Here is a 25726-nt window from a genome sequence, read left to right as displayed (position 1 = left end):
GTCCCAAACTTGTTAACACACAGCAGTGACTATGAACAGTCCCTTAACACCCTTGGCATCCAGCTCAGTCGTTGAACGTAGCCAGACAAAAACAGACACGTCACAGACGGGAGAAAAAAGGCCCTCTGACTTCTCATCCAAAAAAATGGAGGCCTAACACGAATGGAAAATTGTCTGTAAAGTGCTGAAGAAAAAAAAAAAAAACACTTCATGGTATATCCTATGAAAATATCCTTCAAAGATGAGAATGAAAATCAAGGTAATCTTAGAAACATGCAAAGCTATGAGAATCTTTATTGCCCACAACCTACATGACAACCAGTTTGAAAAGAGCTCCTTCAGTCTGCGCAGGAATCATAGTGCAGGTCCAGGGATGAACCTGAGAAACAGTAAAGGAGTATATCTAAAAGACAACATCTTCTTTCCTGATGGAATTGCTGTAAAACCCTACTGACTCTTGAAAGGGCAATAACCCCATAAGCAGTTTTTGTATTGCAGGCAAAAGTAAAAATTGTAAGAATTGCACAAAGGATACGGGGTAAATGGAATCACTTATACACTCTTGGTTTTCTCCTCACTGAGACTGAAGAGGAAATTAATGAATTTTACAATATGTGAAGTCAGGAAATCAACTTTCCCCTCAGGGCTTAGTATAATATAGTGCCCCGCCATCCTGTCCCCCTTCACCCCCCACCCTAATATTAACAACCTGTGCTCCTTCTGTGCTCAGTGAGCCTTATCTATACTCCCCAGTTTCACATTCCTTAGAGCTCTGTGAATTCTTGCTTACCTCCCCAGCACAGCTGCAAGGTCATAAGATTGATAAGTATATGTTACAGAACCATGTATGTCCAAGGATGTAAGACATGGAGTAACAACTACCTTTCCTCTCACTTCTGTAAGTACGCTTCCTGCATCACGTAATTCTCACCACTGACTGTTTAAAAGGTGGCTGCTGTCTTTGTTCGGTGCTCGGACTTTCCTGGACGCTAGTCCTACTGAGCCAGGGGATCACCTTAATAAAGGCTCTCCTGAATTCTGTTCGGTCTCTCCCATCTCTGATTGTTCCGCTACAAGACAGTTATCAAATCCTCCATCTGCATAACTCCATCAGCAGACCCTGCATTTACCTTCTGGGACAATTTGGTACTTTCCCTATATTTTTCTCACTCTCTCATCCTTTCATGTATTTATTGCATATCTTAAAGTAGATGTTTTTCACCAAGTACACCCTGGTGTCTGGTATTAATGAGGCTGTCAGTAAATAATATTGGCACCACAGAAAATAAATATACATCTATTCTTTGTCTTTTCCCAAATACTAATCTGTAAATTTATTTACGTTGTGGCTTGAGGTCATCATAATCATTACCTTCTTCCCAATCCTGATTCAAACCTTGACCCATAATAGGAGCTTAATACCTAAACATATGAAGGAATAAAGAATGGATGCATATTCTAAGTTAATAAATAATCAGGAACAAATACATGGAAGGATCAGTACTGCCAGTTTAAACACACACAAACTGCGCTTCAAACATCCTGCACTATTTGCCCATAAACACAGTCTGGACCCAAAGTTCAAGTTGGAATTTTCTGTTATAAATTGTTTTATCATAATTGTTTTACAGTCATAATTGTTTTACGGAGCTTGGTCTTAGGCTATTTTTCTTACTTTATTTTTTAATTTATTTTTTCCAGTATTTTCTTGTATCTCTACAATGCTTTAAGCATCAGCCAAGTCAGCGTAAAACAGTAAAAATTGGAAAAAAAATGACATGATCTTCAAAATCATGGTGTATACAGTAAAATAAATGAACCTGACAGTAAATAAGCAAATAGAAATATAGCGTGTGACACTGTAATATTAGAACATTTTGATAATACTGTTACTGCCACATCACCTAAGACATTTGGAGGCAGTTTTATACAATTTTGATAGTTTTGGTAAGTTTTGATTTAAGCAATAATCTATAATGAGAAAAAGTTTTGATTTAAGCAATAATCTATAATGAGAAAAAGTTCACATTTATCACATTGAGGGTTACTCAATGCTAGAGGCTTCATGTGGAGTTTCTGAAATTATGTATGGGAGACCCGTGGAGCTGTCAATCGGGAACGAAATGCCCCACGTCATGATTACTATCCTGAATAGAAAAACCACGCTGGGTTTCAAATATGAGTGTCACACCCACATTTCCTCCGAAATACAGGTGCTGGTTTACAACTAAGGTGCTTTCCACATGAGCATATTAATGTTGGGGGCCTCAGTTTTGGGGATGTAGCCAGGATTTACTTAACTGAAGGCTGAGGATTTCCTGGGGAAATACTGGAAACATTGTCTTATAAATGACACAGTAGATTGGAACAAGATTTTCTAATATGCATAGTTTAGGGAATCACATTTTAACTCTGTCCCTTTAACACAGTCTTTCAGGGAAGTCAATAAGGTGGTCCACACTAACATGCCATTATTAACTCACCTTGACCTTGGAATTGAAGAATGACTTGGGGAAGAACTGAATAGGAAGGTGGGAGGTGTAGAGGTGTGGGCTCTTCTGACTCTCCAAACCTGCTTTCTCCTGTTTAACGTCTATCCATGGGGAACGATCCCAGGGAACAACAGATTGGACCCAAGTAGGATCTCCCTTGGAGTGGATCAGACTGATGATCTCCACCATCCAAACGGTTCCTGAATAAAAAAGAAGAGGGTGTCACCTATTTCAATGTGACATGGACCCCACCACTACATCTTAAAGACAATGTGTTATTCCAGCAATAATGCCCCTGTCCATCAATGCAACTGGTGTTTTCATTCCTCATCTTACTTCGTGTCTTAAGTGCATTCAACTGATGCTTTATTCTAGAGATGCTCTGTTCCTTTCACTTTTACGTGGCCATCTTTACCTTGTTTTGTCATAGTACTCTTTAAAAAAACCAACTTTTAAAATGTTAAATTGTGGTAAAATACAAATTGGCTTAACCATTTGTAAGTGTTCGGTTCAGTAAATAGGCCGTTATTGTGCAACCATCACCACCATCCATCTCCAGAATGCTTTTCTCTTTGCAAAATTGAAACTCTGTAAACATTAAAAAGCAACTCTTCCTATTCTCTTGCAACCACCACACTACTTTCCCTCTCTATAAATATTTCTACACCGGGTACCTCCTATGACTGGATCATACAATATTTATCCTTTCATGCCTGACTTTTACTTAGTATAGTACCCTCAAGGTCCATCCATGTGGTACTGTGTATTAGAACTTCCTCTTTTGTAAGAGTGATTAATATTCCATTGTATGTAGAGAGCACATTCTGTTTATCTGTTCATCAATGGACACTTGGGCTGCTTCCACCTTTGAGCTGTTGGATGCCCTAATACTCTTCCTCCCACTGCTCAATATCATTTTAAAAACAGCAAAACTGTCATATGTAGCCAACTTGGGGGAAACTGGAAGAAATTAAGTGAAAGAAGCCCAGCCCAGTAAAACAGTGGTACCAAATAGTCTTAATACACAGAAGAGACCATTGAACCACTGCACGCATGCACTTGCTAAATATTACAATATTTTCACTCCCATTTTCTCACCTCTCATATTCTTCCTCTAGTTACACCGTAGTATTCGTTACACTTGATAATCCCAGCTTACCTGTATATGCTTCTCCACCAGCTCTCTCTTCCTCAATGCATGACACCAACACATTCTTTGCCTGAAACCTGAGACCTATGTATGTGCCTTCTTCCTCATCCATGCCTAATACAATGGTTCTCAGCTGGGGTAAACTGTACCCACCTCAAGGAGAAATTAACAGTGACTGCAGACATTTTGAGTTGTCACACTTGAGTATGCTACTGACTCCAGTGGGCAGGGCCCAGGGATGATACTAAGCTTCCTACAATGCACAGGACAGCCCTCTTCCCTCTGAAAATGTATTATGTGGCCTACAATGTCTGTAGTGTAATAGATCAAAACACTGCCATCTGGCAAAGACCCTCTCCTCGATCAGACTGGACTTAGGCTTCCCTGAGCCCTCTTCCTGACTAGGCCTGGACTTTGGACATCTGTGTCCATCCTTGCTGCACCCAGTTTCAAAAAGCATAATGAGGATCCCCCCATCCTTGATATCTGATCAGGTTTCTCATCTTCTGCTGTTAATGTCTAAGTCTTTGGCCTGCCTTTAGCAAGGATTCTACTCTTGATACCTAATCAAGTTGCTCTTTGTAATTTCCCACACACTGACCACTTTACTCTGATAATTGGCTACAAAAACCCAACTATCATTGCTATCTTCAGAGTTGAGTTTGGTCTCTCTCCCCTGTTGCAATTGTTGTGAATATCCTTCCTCACCATTGACACAAGTGTCAGAATATTTTTTCTTTTACATCTAACAATCTCACATTCATGCTCAGCATCTAAGGATAAATGTTTATTTTTTCACCGAAATTCTTTCAATAATCAGCCCCCTCTAACCATCCTGCATGATCACTTAAATCTGCCTTAGCTTGCATGGGAGCTCATGTCTGTCTCTACAATGCCCCAGTAATCACATTCATTTGCATTATATGTGTCTGGCTTAATCCGTCTCTCTGAGTAGAAGCTTTGTTAAAACACCACACTATGGGCACCTATAGTCCCAGTTACTCGGGAGGCTGAGGCAGGAGAATGGCGTGAATCCGGGAGGCGGAGCTTGCAGTGAGATCGTGCCACTGCACTCCAGCCTGGGCGACAGAGCGAGACTCCGTCTCAAAAACAAACACACAAAAAACCCCCACGCTATCTACCAAAGCATACCCAAGTGCAGGGTATAAAGAAGGCACTCCATCAGTCTCTTCACCCCATCCCTTCTTCAGTTTCAGGTCCCACTTCCTTACCTGACTTTGGGTAAGAAAGCGTAATGACATCTTCATCCCTCAACACAACTTCATCTTGCAAACGTCTCAGGTCTGTAAAATTATTGCTGGGAAAAGGAATCCCTTCAATCCAGATAGATTCACCAGCCATCTAAAGAAACACCACAGCCTTCCCAGGTTCGTAGTCATTGTACCTGTGCAATCTTAGAGGCACCACTTGGATAGAGAGATTGGGACAGAGCAGGCCAAAGTTCATTTTGATACAGCTTCGATAACTGGAGGATCCCCAGGCTTTTTGGTCTGGTGCTGATAGGATTAATGACATGGACACATGTGGAGTGGTTTTAAGGAGTGAAAAGTGTAATAGGCAAGAAAGAAGGAACAAAGACGAGAACAGCTCCCCCGTGCTGAGACAAGGGACAGGAACAAAGATAGACCCTGTGCACAGCAGAAAGGCAGTCCCTTATATTGGGAGGCTGGAGGAGGCGGTGTCTGGTTTGCATAGGGCCCAAAGGATTGGTTTGACCAGGTGTGTTATTCGTGTAGCCTGAGAAAAACCAGGCCCTCTCACCTTCGCCCTTTAATATGCAAATGTGGGTCACCATGATGGTTTGAACACATGGTGTTATTTGGAGGTGTCCATCACACTTTGCACAGGTGGTAACAAGGAGAAGACGGTGGGAAACACCATACTGAGTGGATCTAGTTTCTAGTGGCCAGCATTTGCATATCAAAGGTTGTCAGCCTGGCCCTTGAAGTCCCCTTTTTGGTCAGAAAAGAGATTGTCTGGCGTTATTTCTTATTACAGGAAAATCTCTACCCTTCCTCTTACTATATGCCTAAAATGATTTCTTAATAACTCCTGTGATATCCGACCCCTCAAAGAGAAGTAAACCTAACTGCTGTTAGGGGGTTAGACGATGATTCTTTCTGGCTACTGCCTGCTGAAAAGGGGTGTGTGGGGTGGGGAACAGCAGTTGGGCCTTCTCCTGTGGTTCATCTAAGGTTTTCAGAAGAATGGCATATCTATGTGTGGTTCTGCTTGCGGCACCACTTAAAGTTTAATTGCTTCTAGGTGAAGAGGGATACATTTTACAAGAAGGTTTAAAATGTAGGGTTAGGATACAAGTATTAAGATTACCACTGTTAGTGGGGGGCCCTATAGACCATAACCAACAGTAGAGTTTGACACCTTTTACACTAATGGATTGCAATACTGGTTTACCTCCACTAGATGTCGGTGTACATTACCAGAAACGTTAATATAGAAGTAACTTTCCTAGAGAAAAGCATACATTTCCCCCTTAACGTACCATTAGAGAATAACTTTAGGCGTAGGCCATTTTCACAACTTGCAATATGACTGGGAGGAATACATTATTGGGTGGCTAAAATAACTTTAGCATTAATTTTGACAGTTCCTTTCTTTTATTCTTTTATGACTTTTATACGCCTTTTTACAACATATTTAAACTTTTTGATTTGTCCTAAACATCCTTTCTTTAAACAACCAGTTATTTCCCTTTAGTACAAGAATTGACCGTACAAAATCCTTCCTTATGTAAAATCTCTTCCTTTATAACCTTTTCATAGAGTGCATCGTATTACCAACCTTTAGTAAAAAGTCTTATCAAACTTAATGATAGTATAACTTTCATGCTTACTTCTTATCCATAACTATTAGTCCTGCTATAAGCAAAACAACCTTGACTAAATTTTTCCTGCAATTATTAACCCTGTTATAAGGATGATAATCAGGCAAACTATTACAGCAATTAGAATTTTACAACCAGGCCGGGCGCGGTGGCTCAAGCCTGTAATCCCAGCACTTTGGGAGGCCGAGACGGGCGGATCACGAGGTCAGGAGATCGAGACCATCCTGGCTAACACGGTGAAACCCCGTCTCTACTAAAAATACAAAAAAACTAGCCGGGCGAAGTGGCGGGCGCCTGTAGTCCCAGCTACTCGGGAGGCTGAGGCAGGAGAATGGCGTAAACCCGGGAGGCGGAGCTTGCAGTGAGCTGAGATCCGGCCACTGCACTCCAGCCCCGGCGACAGAGTGAGACTCTGCCTCAAAAAAAAAAAAAAAAGAATTTTACAACCAGAATTCCACATTGTGGGTGCCACAGTGTATAGCTCTGTTGCAAATAGTAGCTTGACTAGAACAATTTTCAAGAGTGGCATAGTAAATAATTTTCATTTAAAACTTTACTTGCCAAGATACTACATGTGCCTTTGGGGATTTACAAAGTTACAAATGTGATTCTATGAATAATTAAAATCTCTCTGCGAATATACATTAAAAAAGAAGTTCTAATATTTAGCGGTGAACTCTGAGAGGAAAGTTTAGAAATAATAAGTATTTGATGAGGTAGGAGTGGGACTGAGTAAGATGCATAGCCCTAACTCAGTTATCTTTTATGATTTTCGGCTTAAGACTTTTTTTATTATTATTATACTTTAAGTTCTAGGGTACAACGTGCAGGTTTGTTACATATGTATACATGTGCCATGTTGGTGAGCTGCACCCATTAACTCATCATTTACAATAGGTATATCTCCTAATGCTATCCCTCCTCTCTACCCCCTCCCCACAATAGGACCCGGTGTGTGATGCTCCCCTTCCTGTGTCCAAGTGATCTCATTGTTCAATTCCCACCTATGAGTTAGAACATGCGGTATTTGGTTTTCTGTTCTTGCGATAGTTTGCTGAGAATGATGGTTTCCAGCTGCATCCATGTCCCTACAAAGGACATGAACTCATCCTTTTTTATGGCTGCATAGTATTCCATGGTGTATATGTGCCACATTTTCTTAATCTAGTCTGTCACTGATGGACATTTGGGTTGATTCCAAGTCTTTGCTATTGTGAGTAGTGCTGCAATAAACATACATGTGCATGTGTCTTTATAGCAGCATGACTTATAATCCTTTGGGTATATCCCCAGTAATGGGATGGCTGGGTCAAATGGTATTTCTAGTTCTAAATCCTTGAGGAAACTCGCCACACTGTTTTCCACAATGGTTGAACTAGTTTACAGTCCCACCAACAATGTAAAAGTGTTCCTATTTCTCCACATCCTCTCCAGCACCTGTTGTTTCCTGATTGTTTAATGATTGCCATTCTAACTGGTGTAAGATGGTATCTCATTGTGGTTTTGATTTGCATTTCTCTGATGGCGAGTGATGATGAGCATTTTTTCATGTGTCTGTTGGCTGTATGAATGTCTTCTTTTGAGAAGTGTCTATTCATATCCTTTGCCCACTTTTTGATGGGGTTGTTTGTTTTTTTCTTGTAAATTTGATTGAGCTCTTTATAGGTTCTGGATATTAGCCCTTTGTCAGATGAGTAGATTGCAAAAATTTTCTCCCATTCTGTAGGTTGCCTGTTCACTCCGATGGTAGTTTCTTTTGCTGTGCAGAAGCTCTTTAGTTTAATGAGATCCCATTTGTCAATTTTGGCTTTTGTTGCCGTTGCTTTTAGTATTTCAGACATGAAGTCCTTGCCCATGCCTATGTCCTGAATGGTATTCCCTAGGTTTTCTTCTAGGGTTTTTATGGTTTTAGGTCTAACATTTAAGTCTCTAATCCATCTTGAATTAATTTTTATTTAAGGAGTAAGGAAAGGATCCAGTTTCAGCTTTCTACTTATGGCTAGCCAATTTTCCCAGCACCATTTATTAAATAGGGAATCCTTTCCCCATTTCTTGTTTTTGTTAGGTTTGTCAAAGATCAGATGGCTGTAGATGTGTCGTATTATTTCTGAGGGCTCTGTTCTGTTCCATTGGTCTATATCTCTGTTTTGGTACCAGTACCATGCTGTTTTGGTGATCGTAGCCTTGTAGTATAGTTTGAAGTCAGGTAGCGTGATGCCTCCAGCTTTGTTCTTTTGGCTTAGGACATGAAGGAAGACATGAAGGAAGGAAAGAAGGAAGAAAAGATAACAAAACCACCAGAAAACAAATAAAATAGCAGGAGTAAGTCCTTACCAATCAATAATAACACTGAATGTAAGTGGACTAAACTCTCCCATCGAAAGACACAGACTGGCTGAATGAAGAAATACATAAGACCCAAGATCTGTTGTCTACAAGAAACACAATTCATCTATGAAACAAACACATATACAGAAAATAAAAGGATGGAAAAGATATTCCATACCAATGGAAACCAAGAAAGAGCAGGAGTAGCTATATTTATATCACACAAAATAGATTTCAAAACAAAAACTGTAAGAAGGAACAAAGAAGGTCACTATATAATGATAAGGTCAATTCATCAAGAAGATATAACAATTTTAAACATATATGCAGTCAAAACTGGAGCACCCAGATATAAAAAGCAAATATTCCTAGAGCTAAAGAGAGAGAGAGACCCCAATATGGTAATACCTGTAGAGCTCAACACCTCGCTTGTAGCATGGGTCAGAGCTCTTGGACAGAATATCAGTAAACAAACATCAAATTTAAGGCCAGGCGTGGTGGCTCAAGCCTATAATCCCAGCACTTTGGGAGGCTGAGATGGGCAGATCACGAGGTCAGGAGATGGAGACCATCCTGACTAACACGGTGAAACCCCGTCTTTACTAAAAAAATACAAAAAAACCTAGCCAGGCGTGATGGCGGGCGCCTGTAGTCCCAGCTACTTGGGAGGCTGAGGCAGGAGAATGGCGTAAACCCAGGAGGCGGAGCTTGCAGTGAGCTGAGATCTGGCCACTGCACTCCAGCCTGGGCGACAGAGCAAGACTCTGTCTCAAAAAAAAAAAAAAAAAAAAAAGAAACATCAAATTTAATCTGCACTATAGACCAAATGGACCTAACAGATATTTACAGAACATTTCATCCAACAGATGCAAAATTACACACTCTTTTCCTCACCATACAGATCATTCTTAAGGATAGACAATATGTTAGGTAACAAAACAAATCTTAAAACATTCAAACAATTAAAATAATATCAAGCATCTTCTCTGATCACAGTGAAATAAAACTAGAAATCATTAAAAAGAGAAGTTTTGGGAAATACACAAATACATGGATATTAAACAATATGCTCCTGAATGATGAGTGGGTCAAAGAAGAAATTAAGAAGGAAATTGAAAAATGTCTTGAGACAAATGATAATGGAAACACAACATACCAAAACCTATGGGATACAGACAAAGCAGTTCTAAGAGGGAATACTATAGCTATAAGTGCCTACATCAAAAGAGAAGAAAAAGGAACTGGCATGGTGGTTCACATGTGTAATCCCAACACTTTGGGAGGGTTAGGCAAGCATATCACTTGAGGTAAGGAGTTCGAGACCAGGCTTGACAACATAAAAAACCCCTGTGACTACTGAAAATACAAAAATTAGCCAGGCATGGCAGTGCACGCCTGTAGTTCCAGCTACTCAAGAGGCTGAGGCACAAGAATCACTTGAACCTGGGAGGCAGAGGTTGCAGTGAGCCGAGATCATGCCACTGTGTTCCAGCCTGGGCAACAGAGGGAGACTCTGTCTCAAAAAAAAAAAAAAAAGGAGGATGGCCCACCAGGGAGCAACATAGAGCCAGCAGAACCTCCCCCACAGAGAGAAGCAGTGAGTGAATTTGCGACCTGGGGAGACCATGCTTCTCCATGGATCTTCTCCTGACCTTCGGGTCAGGAGACCCCCTTGTGAACCCCCTCCACTAGGGCCTTCAGTCTGACATACAGATCTGCATGCAGTCTCAGCAGAGCAGTCGCTCAGGCATGCGCAGGGGCCCAGGAGCTTTATATACTCTAGCTTTGGGCTTCCCAGCAAAAGTGATTGCAACTCCAGCAGATAGGAGGCTGGACCTCCATATGTAATTCTAGGCAGGGGGCTGAAGCCAGGGGGCCAAGTAGCAATGGTCTGCAGACCCCACTTTGTGCCTCACAGGAAAAGACCCACTGGCTTGGAATTCCATCCAACCACCAGCAACAGTTTCACCCCTACCTGGGATGAAATTCCCAGGGAAAGGGCCAGGCCACTATTTTTGCTGTTTGGATGACTCAGCCGTTCCAGCCTGAGGGCCTTGGTGAATCCAAACGGATTCACCAGTTGAGGGCAGAAGGGATGCCCCAACACAGCCAAACGTGACTGTGGCCAAAACGTGGCCAGACTGCTTCTTTAGGCAGGTCCCTTATCCATTCCTCCTCACTGGGTAGGACCTCCCAACTAGGGCTTCCAGCCACCCCCGCTGGTGTTCTCTGGCTGACAGAGATTTGAATTCTCCTTGGCAGGGAGTTCCTGGGGAGAAAGGTGAGCCACCATCTTTGCTTTTGGATGACTCAGCCATTCCAGCCTGCACACTTTGGAGAGTCCAAACAGCCTAGAGGCAGAAGAGATTCCCCAGAACAGCATGGCTGCTCCACCAAAACATGGCTTGCTTCTTTAAGCAGGTTCCTAATCTGTTTCTCCTTAATGTGCAGAGCCTTTCAACCAGGGACTCCAGCCACCCCTGCTGGTGTTCTCTGGTTGACAGAGATTTGAATTCTCCCTGGGAAAAAGTTATGAGAGAGAGGGGTGGCGACCGTCTCTGCTGTTTGGGTGATTTAGTAGATGCTTCCGCCTGTGAGCTTTGGAAAGCCCAAGCCAGCCAGGTCAGAAGCAGTACCCCAGCACAGCACAGCAGCTGCACAAAAGCATGGCCAGACTGCTTCTTTAACTGGGTCCCTGATCCCATTCCTTCTCACTGGGTGGAACCTCCCAACCAGGGCCTCCAGTCATCCCCACTGGTGTTCTCTGGCCAACAGAAATTTGAATTCTCCCTGGGACAGAGTTCCCTGGTAAGGGTGGGCCACCATCTTTGCTTTTTGGGTGACTCAACCATACTAGTCTGTAGCCTTGGAGAGTCCAAACTGACCAGGGGTGGAAGGGATCCCCCAGGACAGCACAGCTGTTCTGCCAAAATGTGACCTGGCTACCTCTTTAAGCAAGTCCCTGATCTGTTCCTCCTTACTGGGCAGGACCTCCCAACTGGAGCCTCCAGCCATCCCCGCCAGTGATCTCGGCCAACAGATTTGAAGATGTCCTGGGACAGAGCTCCCAGAAGGAAGAGTGGGCTGCCATAATTGCTATTTGGATGACTTAACTGTTCCAGCCTCTAGGCTTTAAAGAGTCCAATCCAACTGGGAGCAGAAGCAGTACCCCAGCACAGCACAGCTGCTCTACAAAAGTATGGCCAGACTGCTTCTTTAAGCAGGTCTTGGATTCTGTTCCTATTGGATCTCCAGTCACCTTCTACAGGTACATTCAGGCTGGCAACAAGTCTGTACCTCAAGATAGAAAAGTGCTGGGATTACAGGTATGAGCCACCATGCCCAGTCCTCTCTTCCTATTTGAATGTCCTTTATTTCTTTCTCTTGCCTGATTGCCCTGGCCAGAACTTCCAATGCTATGCTGAATAGAAGTGGTAAGAGAGGGCATCCTTGTCTTGTGCCAGTTTTGAAGAAAAATGGTTCCAGCTTTTGCCCATTCAGTATGGTGTTGGCTGTGGGTTTTAGATGGCTCTTACTATTTTGAAGTATGTTCCTTCAATACGTAGTTTATTGAGATTTTTAACATGAAAGGATGTTGAATTTTATTGAAAACCTTTTATGCATCTATTGAGATAATCATGTGATTTTTGTCTTTCATTCTGTTTACATAATGAATCACATTTATTGATTTGTGTATGTTGAACCAACTTTGCATCCTGGGGATGAAGACTACTTGATCACAGTGGATAAACCTTCTTTTTTAAGATGGAGTCTTGCTTTGTCACCAGGCTGTAGTGCAGTGGCGTGATCTCAGCTCACTGCAACCTCCGCCTCCCGGGTTCAAGCAATTCTTCTGCCTCAGCCTCCCAAGTAGCTGGGACTACAGGCATGCACCATCACGCCCAGCTAAGTTTTGTATTTTTAGTAGAGAAGGGGTTTCACCATGTTGGCCAGGATGGTCTCGATCTCTTGACCTTGTGATCCGCCTGCCTAGGCCTCCCAAAGTGCTGGGATTACAGGCATGAGCCACCGTGCCCAGCCCACGGTGAATAAACTTTTTGATGTGCTACTGGATTCAGTTTACCAGTATTTTGTTGAGGACTTTTGCATCAATGCTCATCAAGGATATTAGCCTGAAGTTTCCTTTTGTTTTGTTTTTGTTTTTGTTTTGTATCTCTGCCAGGTTTCAGTATCAAGATGATGTTGGCCTCACAGAATAAACTAGGGAGTCCCTTCTGAATTTTTTAATATAGTTTCAGCAGGAATTATATCAGCTCTTTTTCATACATCTGGTAGAATTCAGCTGTGAGTTCAACTAGGCTTTTTTTTTTCCTTGGTTGATAGGGTTTTTATACTGACTCAATTTCAGAGTTCATTCTTGGTCTGTTCAGGGTTTCAATTTCTTCCTGGTTCAGCCTTGAGAGGGTGTATATGTCCAGGAATTCATTCATTTCTTCTAGATTTTCTAGTTTATGTGCATAGGGGTATTCATAATATTTTCTGATGATTGTTGATATTTCTTTGGGGTCAGTGGTAATATCCCGCTTATTATTTCTGATTGTGTCTATTTGAATCTTCTTTTTTCTTCTTTATTAGTCTATCTAGTAGTCTATCAATTTTATTAATTTCTTTAAAAAGAACCAGCTTTTGGATTCATTGATCTTTTGAATAGTTTTTCATGTCTCAATCTCTTTCAGTTCAGCTCTGATTTTGTTATTGTCTTCCGCTAGCCTTGGGATTTGTTTGCTTTTGGTTCTCTAGTTCTTTAGTTGTGATGTTGAGTTGTTCAATTAGACCTTTCTAACTTTTTGATGTGGGCAGTTTGTGTTATATAGTTTTCTCTTAACACACCTTAGTTGTGTCCCAGAGATTCTGGAATGTTGTACCTTTGTTCCCATTAGTTTCAAAGAACTTCTTGATTTCTGCCTTTATTTTGTTATTTACCCAAAAGTCATTCAGAAGCAGGTTATTCAATCTCCATGTAACTATATTGAGTGAATTTCTCAGTCTTGAGTTCTAATTTGATTGTGCTGTGGTCCAAGACACTGTTTGCTATTATTTCAATTCTTCTGAATTTGCTGAGGATTGTTTTAGTTCTGATTATGTGATCAATTTTAGAATAAGTGCCATGTGGCAATGAAAAGAATGTATAGTCTTTTGTTTTTGGGTGGAGATACCTGTAGATATCCATCAAGTCCATTTGTTCTAGAGCTGAGTTCAGGTCCTGAATATCTTTGTTAATCTTCTGTCTCAAATCTTTCTAATATTGACAGGGGGGTGTTAAAGTCTCCCACTATTATTGTGTGGGAGTCTAAGTCTCTTTTAAGGTCTCTAATAACTTGTCTTATGAATCTGGGTGCTCCCATGGTGGGTGCATATATACTTAGAATGACTAGATCTTCTTGTGGAACCCTTTACCATTACATAATGCCCTTCTTTGTCTTTTTTGATCTTTGTTGGTTTAAAGTCTGTTCTGTCAGAAACTAGGATTGCAACCCCTATTTTTTTCTGCTTTCCATTTGCTTGGTAGATTTCCCTCCATCCCTTTATTTTGCCTATGTATGTGACTCCATGTGAGATGAGTCTCTTGAAGATAGCACAACAATGGGTCTTGGTTCTTTATCCAGCTTGCCACACTGTATTTTTTAATTGGGGCTTTCAGCCCATTTATAATTAAGGTTAGTATTAATATGTGTGGATTTGATCCTGTCATCATATTAGCTGGTTATTTTGCAGACTTGTTTATATGGTTGCTTTATAGTGTCACTGGTCTATGTACCTCATTGTTTTTGTAGTGACAGGTAAAAGTCTTTCCTTTTCATATTTAGTGCTTCCTTCAGGAGTTCTTGTAAGGCAGATCCAGGGGTAATAATTTCCCTTTACGTTTGTCTGAAAAGAATCTTATTTTTCCTTTGCATATGAAGCTTACTTTTGGCTGAATATGAAATTCTAGGTTGGAATTTTTCTTTAAGAATGTTCAACATTGGCCTCCAATCTCTTCTGGCTTGTAGACTTTCTGCTGAGAAGTGCACTGTTAGTCTGATGGGCTTCCCTTTGTAGGTAACCTGGCATTTCTCTCTAACTGCCCTTGACATTTTTTTCATTCATTTTGACCTTGAAGAATCTGAGGATTGTATGTCTTAGAGGTGATCTTTGTATGGAGTATCTTGCTGGGTGTCTCTGCATTTCCTGAATTTGAATGTTGGCCTGGATAGCTAGGTTGGGGAGCGGGGTTCTCATGGATGATATCCTAAAATATGTTTTCCAAATTGGTTCCATTATCTCCATCTCTTTTGGGTACACCAGCCAGTCATAGATTTGTTCTCTTTACACAATCCCATATTTCTTGGAGGTTTGTCCATTCCTTTTCATTCTTTTTTTTCTGTTCTTGTCTACTTATCTTACTTCAGAAAGGCAGTCTTCAAGCTCTGAGATTCTTTCCTCTGCTTGGTCTATCCTGCTATTAATACTTGTGGTTGCATTTTAAAATTCTTGTATTGTGTTTTTCAGTTCTATCAGGCTGGTTACATTCTTCTCTACACTGGCTATTTTGTCTGTCAGCTCATGCAATGCTTTATCATGACTTTTTAGTTTCCTTGCATTGGGTTAAAACACAATCCTTTAGCTCACTGAAGTTTGTTTTTAATCCATATTCTGAATTCTACTTCTGTCATTTCAGCCATCTCAGCCCAGTTTCAAACCCTTGCTGGAGAGGTGATGTGATCACTTGGAGAAAAGAGGGCACTCTGATTTTTTGTGTTTTCACCATTCTTGTGCTGATTTTTTGTCATCTTTGTGGGTTTATCTACCTTTAATATTTGAAGTTGCTGACCTTTGGATGAGCATTTTTTTCTTTTAACAATTTGACCACTTTTCTATAGGGCTGCTGTGGTTTGCTGGGAGTCCTCTCTAGTCCCTAGTTATCTCAAATTTTCCAGTACCTGGAGGTATCACCAGTGAAGGCTGAAAAACAGCACAGATGGAATTCTGCCCATTCCTCTGGGAGCTCTATCTTTGTGTTTGTAACACAAAAAATAAATTCTTGGGGGTAATGGAAACCACATTTATCCTGATGTGATTATTATGCATTGCATGCTCATGTCAAAATATTTCATGTAACCCATAAACATATACACCTACTATGTACCCACAAAAACAAAAATAAAAATAAAAATAAATGGTTATGTCAATATAACTGATACATCACGTTGGAAAAGTGAACAAAATAAAAAATTTAAAAATAATAAAATAATTTGTGCAAGCTAAAATAATTTGTGCAAGCAGATCATCACCAAATGGCAGAGATGTGATAAAACAGGCAGTCTGTGGCCACCTCACCCTTTCTGTGCAGAGATTGTGGTGCAGTGGGGTCCTCTTTAGTCCAAGCCCAGGCAGACCTCCAGCCATCTAGAACACTTCACTCCATGCAGAGAACTTGGAGCCAAGGAGGTTTCCCATCTGATCTTCATGGCTAGTCACACCTCTGGGTACATGGTTGACACTGGTGCTTGTGCCTGCTATCAGGAAGCCTGTACATGGGCCTGCCCATTCCAGCCTCGTCCATCTTGGAATGCATGCTTTGAATTTTTAAATATGTAATCTCTTGTTTTCCATTTTGGTTAGGGATCACTGCTGAAGAGCTAGTGTAATCTTTCAGTGGTGTCACAACATTCAGATTTTTCATGATGCCAGAATTCTTACAATGGCTTCTCATCTGGAGATGTTGGCATTCCTAATTTTTGTAATTATTTTCATGCAGACAGGATTCTTCTTTCTATATATATATTTCTTCTTTCCTTTTCCCTGTCTCCATAGAAGGTGTGAGCATAGAGTATATTTGGTACCATCTTTTGGCTTTGCTTTTATAGCCCTATGGACTTCTCATGGCTGGCTTTATATTGAGCTATTGTGCAGTTTGGCCTACTAGCCAGCAGATGGCATGCATGAATAAGATGGTTGTGGCCAGTGTCACTAGGTATATGCTTTATTATTGTTTACTAAGAGAAGCGTTCAATAAATCCAAAGCATGCACTGCAAGGAAGCTCAGCAACATCCAAAAAAAGCTTCAAACTCAACACAAATATATTTCTACAGCAATCCAGTAAATGAAGGAAGAGATAAAGATGTCAAAAAGAAATCCGTCAGAACTTCTGGTATTGGAAAAGCTCACTGAAGAAATTCCAAACTACAATTAAAAGCTTTATCAATAGACTGGAGCAAGCAGAAGAATGAATTTCAGAACCTGAAGTACGGTCTTTTAAACAAACTTGGTCAGACAAACAAACAAACAAAAAAAGAATTTTAAAAAATAATAAAGTCTTTGAGAAAATGGGATTATATAAAGTGACCAAACTTATGAATTAATGACATTTCTGAGAGAAGAAGAAAAAGTAAATGATCTGGAAAACATATTTGAGAGAATAATTTAAGAAAATCTCCCTAATCTTGCTGGAGAGGTAGACATCCAGATAGAAGAAATCCAGAGAACACCTGTGAGATACTATACAAAATAAGCATCGACAAGACATATAGTCACCACACTGTCCACCACCAATAGTAAAGAAAAAAATCTTAAAGACAGCTACAGAAAAATATTAGATTATGTACAAAGTGAATTCCATCAGGCCAACAGCAGACTTCTCAGCAGAAACCTTGCAAGCTGGAAGGGATTGAGGGCCTATTTTCAGCATTCTGAAAAAAATAAATTCCAACAAAGAATTTTATATCCCACCAAACCAGGCTTCATAAGCAAAGAAGAAATAAAATATTTTACAGATGAGCAAGCAATAAGGGAATTTGTTACCACTAGACCAGCCTTACAAGAGATCCGTAAGGGAGTTCTAAACATGGAAACAAAGGAACAATACCTGCTACCACAAAAATACACTGAAGTATATGGTCCTCAGATCCTATAAAGCAACCACACAATAAAACCTACAAAGCAACCAGGTAACAACTTCATGAAAGGATGAAAACCTCACATATCACTATTAACCTAGAATATAAATGGTCTAAATGCCTTACTCAAAAGGCATAGAGTGGCAAGTTTGATTTTAAAAAGAAAGACTCATTTGTCTGCTGTCATCAAGAGGTCCATCTCACATGTAACAACACCCATAGGCTCAAAGTAAAAGGCTGGAAAAAATCTATCATGCAAATGGAAAACAAAAAAGAGCAGAGGTAGATATTCTTAGATCAGATAAAACAGATTTTAAACCAACAAAAGTAAAAAAGTACAAAGAAAAGCATTTCATAATGATACAGGCCTCAATTTAATAAGAAGACTTAACTATCTAAACACGTATGTACCCCACATTGGAGCACCCAGCTTCATAAAGCTATAGTTCTAGACCTATGAAAAGACTCATCCACACAATAATAGTAGGGGACTTCAACACCCCACTGACAGCATTAGACAGATCATCAGAGCAGAAAACTAACAAAGAAACCTGGACTTAAATTTGCCATTTGACCAATTGGCCCTAATAGACATTTACAGAATACAGAAGCCATAACTACAGAATACAAATTATTCTCATCTGTACATGGAAAATACCCCAAGATGGACAACATGCTCAGGCTAAAGCAAGTTTCAATCAATTAAAAACAAACAAACAAACAAACAAAAAAACAGAAATCATGCCAGCCATACTCTTGGACCACAGTGTAATAAAAATAGAAATCAATACCAAGAAGATCTCTCAAAACCACATAATAACATGGAAATTAAATAACTTGTTCCTGAATGACTTTTAGGTAAACAATGAAATTAAGGCAGAAATTTAAAAAATTATTTGAAATACTAGGCTGGGGCGCTTTGGCTCATTCCTGTAATCTCAGGACTTTAGGAGGCCGAGGCAGGTGGACGACCTGAGGTCAGGAGTTCAAGACCAGCCTGGCCAACTGGTGAAACCTTGTCTCTATCAAAATGGAAAAATTAGCCGGGCATGTTGGTGGGTGCCTGTAATCCCAGCTACTCAGGAGGCTGAGGTGGGAGAATTGCTTGAACCCAGGAGGCGGAGGTTGCAGTGAGCCAAGATCGCGCCACTACCCTCCAGCCTGGGTAACAGAGCAAGACTCCGTCACAAAAAAAAAAAAAAAAAAAAAAAAAGAATTCTATTCTATTTATAATAGTTGAAAGAAAAACAAAACAAACAAACAAAAAACCTAGACTATATATAACCAAGAAGGTGAAACATATCTACCAGGGGAACTATAAAACACTGCTGGAAAAAAAATAGACGACAAAAGTTAATGGAAAAGCATTTTATGCTCATGAATTGTAAGAATCAATATTGTTAAAATGGCCATACTGCTCAAAGCAATCTACATATTCAACGCCAATCCTATCAAGCTGCTAACATCTTTTTTCCACAGAACTAGAAAAAAACTACTCTAAACTTCATCTGAAATCAAAGAATAGCCTGAATTGTCAAAGCAGTTCTAAACAACAACAACAAAAACAAAGCTGGAGGCATCACGTTACTTGACTTCAAACTGTACTGCAAAACTACAGTAAGCAAAACAGCATGAGGCCGGGCGCGGTGGCTCAAGCCTGTAATCCCAGCACTTTGGGAGGCCGAGACGGGCGGATCACGAGGTCAGGAGATCGAGACCATCCTGGCTGACACGGTGAAACCCCGTCTCTACTAAAAATACAAAAAACTAGGGCGACGTGGCGGGCGCCTGTAGTCCCAGCTACTCGGGAGGCTGAGGCAGGAGAATGGCGTAAACCCGGGAGGCGGAGCTTGCAGTGAGCTGAGATCCGGCCACTGCACTCCAGCCTGGGCGGCAGAGCGAGACTCCGTCTCAAAAAAAAAAAAAAAAAAAAAAAAACAGCATGATACTGGTACAAAAACAGACACAGATCAATGGAACAAAAAACAGAACCCAGAATTAAACCGCACACATACAGCCATCTGACCTTAGACAAAGTCAACAACAAAAAACCAATGGTGAAGAACTCCCTGTTCAATAAATGATGCTGAGATTGCTGGCTAGGTATATGCAGAAGAATGCAACTGGACCCCTACATTCATCATATACAAAAATTAACTCAAGATGGATTAAAGATTTAAATGTAAGACCTCAATCTATGAGACGCCTAGAAGAAAACCTAGGAAACACCATTCTGAACATTGGCTTTGGGAAAAAATTTATGACTAAGTTCTCAAAAGCAATTGCAACAAAAAAATGACTAATTGGATCTAATTAAACTAAAGAGCTTCTGCACAGCAAACAAAACTAGTAACAGAGTAACAGACAACCTATAGAATGGCAGAAAATATTCTAAAACTGCATCAGAAAAGGTCTAATATTTAGAAATCAACATAAAAAGTAAACAACTAAACAAGTAAAAAAAAAGTAACCCCCTTAAAAATAGGAAAAAGATGTAAACAGACACTTGTCAAAAGAAAACAAGCAGCCAACAAACATGAATAAATGCTTAACTTTACTAGTGGTCAGAGAAATGAAAGTCAAAACCATCATAATGAGATACCATCTTACATCAGTCAAAATGACTGTTATTAAAAAGTAAAAACAAAAAACAAAAACAACAGATGCTGGCAAGGCTACCGAGAAAAGGGAATGCTTATACACTGTGGTAGGAATGTAAATTAGTTCAGCCACTATGAAAAGCAGTTTGGAGATTTTTCAAAGAACTTAAGACAGAACTATCCTTTGACCCAGAAATTCATTACTGGTTTTATATCCAAAAGAAAATAAATTTTTGTACCAAAAAGTCACATGCACCCATATGTTCATTGCAGCACTATTCACAAAAGCAAAGACATGAAATCAACATAGCTGCCCATTATTGGTGGATTGGATAAAGAAAATGTGGTACATGTAAACCATGGAATACTATGCAGTCGTAAAACGGAACAAAATCCTGTGCTTTGCAGTGACATGGATGCAGGTAGAAACCATTATCCTAGGTGAATTAACACAGGAACAGAAAACCAAATACTGCATGTTCTCACTTACAAGTGGGAGTTAAACACTGAGCACACATGGACATAAAGATGAGAACAGTAGATACTGAGGAGTACCAGAGGGGAGAAGCAAGACAAGGGGCAAGGGCTGAAAAACTACTGGGTACTGTGCTTTCTACCTCAGTGACAGGATCAATCATCAAACCTCAGCATCATGCAAGATACCTAAGTAACAAACCTACTCATGTATTCCATGAATCTAAAGTGGAAATTAGTTTTGAAATTAAAAAAAAAAAAATTTAAATAAAAACATCCATTGTCGGGATAAACAAACTACCCAGATTACAATGGTGATACACACACAGCAAAATAAGATATTTGACCTACCAAGATGTGAGAAAGTAAATTATCATGGAAAACTTTTTTTATGTTTTTTTTAAAATTGTATTGACTATTTCAAGGAATATTTAGATGTTGACTTTCTCTATTTTTCTATTTTCAATTTCATTAATTTCTACTCCAATTATTATTACTATTTCTTCTGCTTGCTTTGGGATTAGTCAGAGTACAGAATACAGTACTTTTTCTAGTTTCCTAAGGTATAAACATAGACTATTGAATATAGAATTATCTTCTTTGGTGATATAGATACTTATTACTATAACTCTCCTATTTCCCTCTTAGCATTTCTTTTGCTTCATCCTACAAATCTGGTAAGTTGTAACTTCATTTTTATTTAGTTCAACTTTTTGTTTTTGTTTTTCTGAGACAGAGCCTGGCTCTGTCACCCAGGCTGAAGCACAGTGACACGATCTCAGCTCACTGCAACTTCTGCCTCTCAGATTCAAGTGATTCTCATGCCTCAGCCTCTTAAGTAGCTGGGTTTACAGGCGTATGCCACCATGCCTAGCTAATTTTTGTATTTTTAATAGAGGTGGAGTTTCGCCATCTTGGCCAGGTTGGTCTCAAACTCCCGGCCTCAACTGATCCATCCATTCGGCTTCCCAAAGTGCTGGGATTATAAATGTGAGCCACCATGTCCAGCCAAGTTCAAATTATTTTTAAAATTTCTCTTATATTTCCTCTTTGACCCACATGTGGTTTACGTGATTATCTTCTTTATCATATTTTACCCATTTTTTGGAACAATTTTTTTTTTTTTTTTTTTTTTGAGACAGTCTTGCTCTGTCGCCCAGGCTGGAGTGCAATGGTGCGATTTCAGCTCACTGCAACCTCCGCCTCCTGGGTTCAAGTGATTCTTCTGCCCCAGCCTCCTAAATAGCTGGGATTACAGGTGTACACCACCATGCCCAGCTAATTTTTGTATTTAGCAGAGACGGGTTTCACCATGTTGGTCAGGCTGGTCTCGAACTCCTGACCTCATGATCTGCCTGCCTCGGCCTCCCCAAAGTGCTGGGATTACAGGCATGAGCCACTGTGCCTGGCCACAAATATGTTTTTTTAATGTCATAAAACTGAAATTATTTTATAATAAAATAGTACAATTTTTAAAACAGGAAGTTTGCATTCTGTGACAGCATTTTTCTTCATAATTATATCTTTGGAAGTATTCAATATGTTGAAAAAACAGCTTGCAGCATAGATGTCAGTGACAAAACATAGTAAAATGATGAACTCCCAAAAACATCCCCATCCACCTAAGAACTAAACATTGATCACTTCTCCTATCCACCCATGCTTCTCTCTTTCTCCCTTCACTGTGCTACCCTCATACATGACCACTACCATAAATGTTGAGTTTTTTATTAAGCTACTTCTAACTATGTGGATATACTTCATAATATAAATGTATGTAAGGTTTATAATGCACATGTATCAATATATGTACTAATGTGAATATAAATATATCATGTATACTATGGTATTTTGATATATATGAATTATCTGTACTATAAAAGTTTATACTATACATATTCATTTACGTGTGAAATATATACACATGGATACTTATGTAATACTACATATAACACACAACTATACATATGTAATGCATGAACTACAGTGCATACATATTACATGTGTGCAAATATACATGTAAAAACAAAATAGATTACATATATTAGTAGATGTGTAAAATATTGAATATGTACATAAATTTACGTATTGTATAGTATTTGTATAGAATACATAAGATACATTTATACCTAGATAGTATAAAATATACATACACTTATATTGTAAAATATGTATTTTGGGATGTACAATTATATATATCATACCTACAAGATATTTGTATATATTTAACGTCATTTAATATAATTTGTGTGTTTATATTCAATATGTGTATGATTTGTATGGTATACGTAATTACTTAACATGTACATTATAAAACATATATGTAAACATAGTAAATGTATTATTAATAAATATATATATTTATAATTAAAATCACTGCAGCTGGCCAGGTGCTGTGGCTCACACTTGTAATCTAACACTTTGGGAGGTGAGACGGGAGAATTGCTTGAGGCCAGGAGTTCGAGACCAGCGTGAGAAACACAGCAAGACCCCATCTCTATAAAAAATAAAAAACATAGCCAGGTGTGGTGGGAGGCACCTTTAGTACTAGCTACTTGGGAGGCTGAGGCGGGAGTATTACTTGAGCCCAGGAGTTTGAGGCTGGAGTGAGCCATGATCATGTCACTGCACTCCAGCCTGGGTGACATTAGAGACCTAATGTATATATAGCATGATGAATGTAGTAAATCCTAATGGACACCTGAAATTAGACTCTAACAAAAAAAATCACTGTAGCCTTTCTACATTCAGGTAAGTGTCACATGGCTATTTTGAGGTTACGCATAACCTCAACTTGTGAAGGGGACTGTAGGTGGGTCAGCATATGGCACTGAGTGAACGTTTGCTGGATGAGTGAAGGATGGGTACAGAGCAAAGTGTAAGGAGTGTCTTTCAGCTGCTATGTTCTGCTTAAGGCTGGTTTCTTTTTTTTTTTTTTTTTTTTGAGACGGAGTCTCGCTCTGTCGCCCGGGCTGGAGTGCAGTGGCCGGATCTCAGCTCACTGCAAGCTCCGCCTCCCGGGTTCCCGCCATTCTCCTGCCTCAGCCTCCCGAGTAGCTGGGACTACAGGCGCCCGCCACCTCGCCCGGCTAAGGGCTGGTTTCTTTATGTGTTGAAGCCACAGGCATGAAGAAGACTTGGCATGATTGATTATGAGCAGCAGATCAATATGTTGCATATCAGGGCCCATGATGGAAATCAAAGCAGAGGAGACTCGAGATCTAGTGGGATTTGTATCATTCGTGAAGTGGAGGGAGAGATGCAGCACATTTATGGGAGAGCATGGGTGGGTGGGGGTGCCATTTGCAGTTACTCGCCCAGTACTGAAAGGCACCCAATAGCACACTATGGGAAGTGAAATAAGCCATGCACAGAGAGCCACATACTGCGTGATTCCCACTTATATGTGGAATATTAGAAAGGTCAAACCTAGAGAGTAGTAACAGAGAGTAGAATGGCAGTTACCAGAGGTGGAGGGTGGAGGGTGGGGGGACTGGGGAGATACTTGTCAAAGGGCAGAAACTTTCAGCTACAAGATGAAAAACTGTTAGAGACCTAATGTATAGCATGGTGAACATAGTGAATCCTAATGTGTACTTGAAATTTTCCAAGAGTTATCTCAAATGTTCTCACAACACACACACACACAATGGTAACTGTAAGATGTGGATATATTAATTATCTTGTTTTATACTTTTTACAATATATACATACATCAAGACATCATATTGTACACTCTAAATATATGTAATTTTTTTGTTAATCATAACTCAAAGCTGGAAAAAGGCACTCAATATATATTGTTTCCTTCTTTAATACCACACTCTAATCCTCTTAAAATATATCTTGTCATAAAATCTAGGCCCTGAAATCCTGAAAACAGAAACAACAACAACAACAACAACCGATAACAACCAGTATACCTGCCTCACTAATCTAATGAACTCTCCTTCATTAACACCTGCAAACACTATTTTTTTTTTAAAGTGTCTACTTCTGGTGATGACAGAGTGACTGGTGGTAGACTGAACTTCCTGATACAGAAAACTGTAACCCGGATGCATTCTATCTGGCAACAGTTTTCAGGCAGTGATAAGAGGTCATGCAAGAGTGAAATTTACACAAGAAGGGAACCTAGCAAGCCAAACCCCATGACCTCCCTGCTCCCTTTCAGGGGATAATTCCTCTCCCAGTAGATACAACTGGAATCTGGGCCAAACAAAGCAGTCATTGATATGGTTTGGCTGTGTCCCCACCCAAATCTCATCTTGAATTGAGCTCCCATAAAGCAGGACATTAGTAAGGAAGACACCTTCTGGGGAGGGGCCCCGTTCTGTGTGGGAAGCATGCTAGGGGAGAAGAAAAGACACACACAATACCTTTAACTGTAAACAACCTTTGTCCCATGTAAATGGCAATGCAGATAGAATAAGCAAATGATATAATAAGCAAATGGATATAATAAGCAAATTGCAATGGGGAGGGAAGAAGGGACAAGATATACATCTATTTACACTCACCAGACTAGGGAGGATTCACCACCACACTGGGAAGCAACAGCCTGAGCTCCAGAGTCAGCCACTCGTCCATGCACAGACAAGGAGAGGTCTCATGAAGCTTCAGCAGAGTCTGGGACCCTGGCTCTTTTTGTAAGGAGTTATTTGGCATGAGGCCCAGCCACGAGGGCCCTTCACGACTGGGCTCAAGGAACACAAAAAGGTCAACTTGTTTTTGTGGTTATCTGTTGTTTTTCAATAACTAACGAATAGGAATAGATTGAAATAGAGATTTCTCCGAAACAGCGCTGGATGAACGCCTCAAGGGGCTCACACAACCTGTTCCAGGACTTGGTGACCACTGTTTGTGTCCATGTTCAGTTGAGTTCAAATTTAATATTTAACTTTTCCTCCACAGGCCC

The 25726-nt window shown here is 40.1% G+C and overlaps 1 protein-coding gene across 2 annotated transcripts; it reads right to left on the bottom strand.

Moving 5' to 3' along the window:
- Positions 1 to 299: 299 nt before the first annotated feature.
- Positions 300 to 25726, bottom strand: LOC115892215 (3-beta-hydroxysteroid sulfotransferase-like). Of its 2 annotated transcripts, XR_004052103.1 has the most exons (3): positions 25329 to 25726; positions 2484 to 2692; positions 300 to 379 (listed from the first exon to the last, which is right to left on the bottom strand). XR_004052103.1 is itself a non-coding variant. In XM_030913037.1 (2 exons), exons 1-2 carry the CDS (start codon positions 2679 to 2681, stop codon positions 308 to 310), a joined length of 270 nt encoding a protein of 89 aa, XP_030768897.1. In that variant the 5' UTR covers positions 2682 to 2693; the 3' UTR covers positions 300 to 307. The 2 variants fall into 2 exon arrangements, 1 of the variants encoding a protein (XP_030768897.1); XM_030913037.1 differs by lacking the exon at positions 25329 to 25726 and having other exon boundaries at positions 2484 to 2693.

The sequence above is a fragment of the Rhinopithecus roxellana genome, chromosome 12 (assembly GCF_007565055.1).
Source record: "Rhinopithecus roxellana isolate Shanxi Qingling chromosome 12, ASM756505v1, whole genome shotgun sequence".
NCBI classification, from domain to species: Eukaryota; Metazoa; Chordata; class Mammalia; order Primates; family Cercopithecidae; genus Rhinopithecus; species Rhinopithecus roxellana.
Note: the sequence above shows the minus strand (reverse complement) of the source record. Positions and strands in the feature narration are given on the sequence as shown.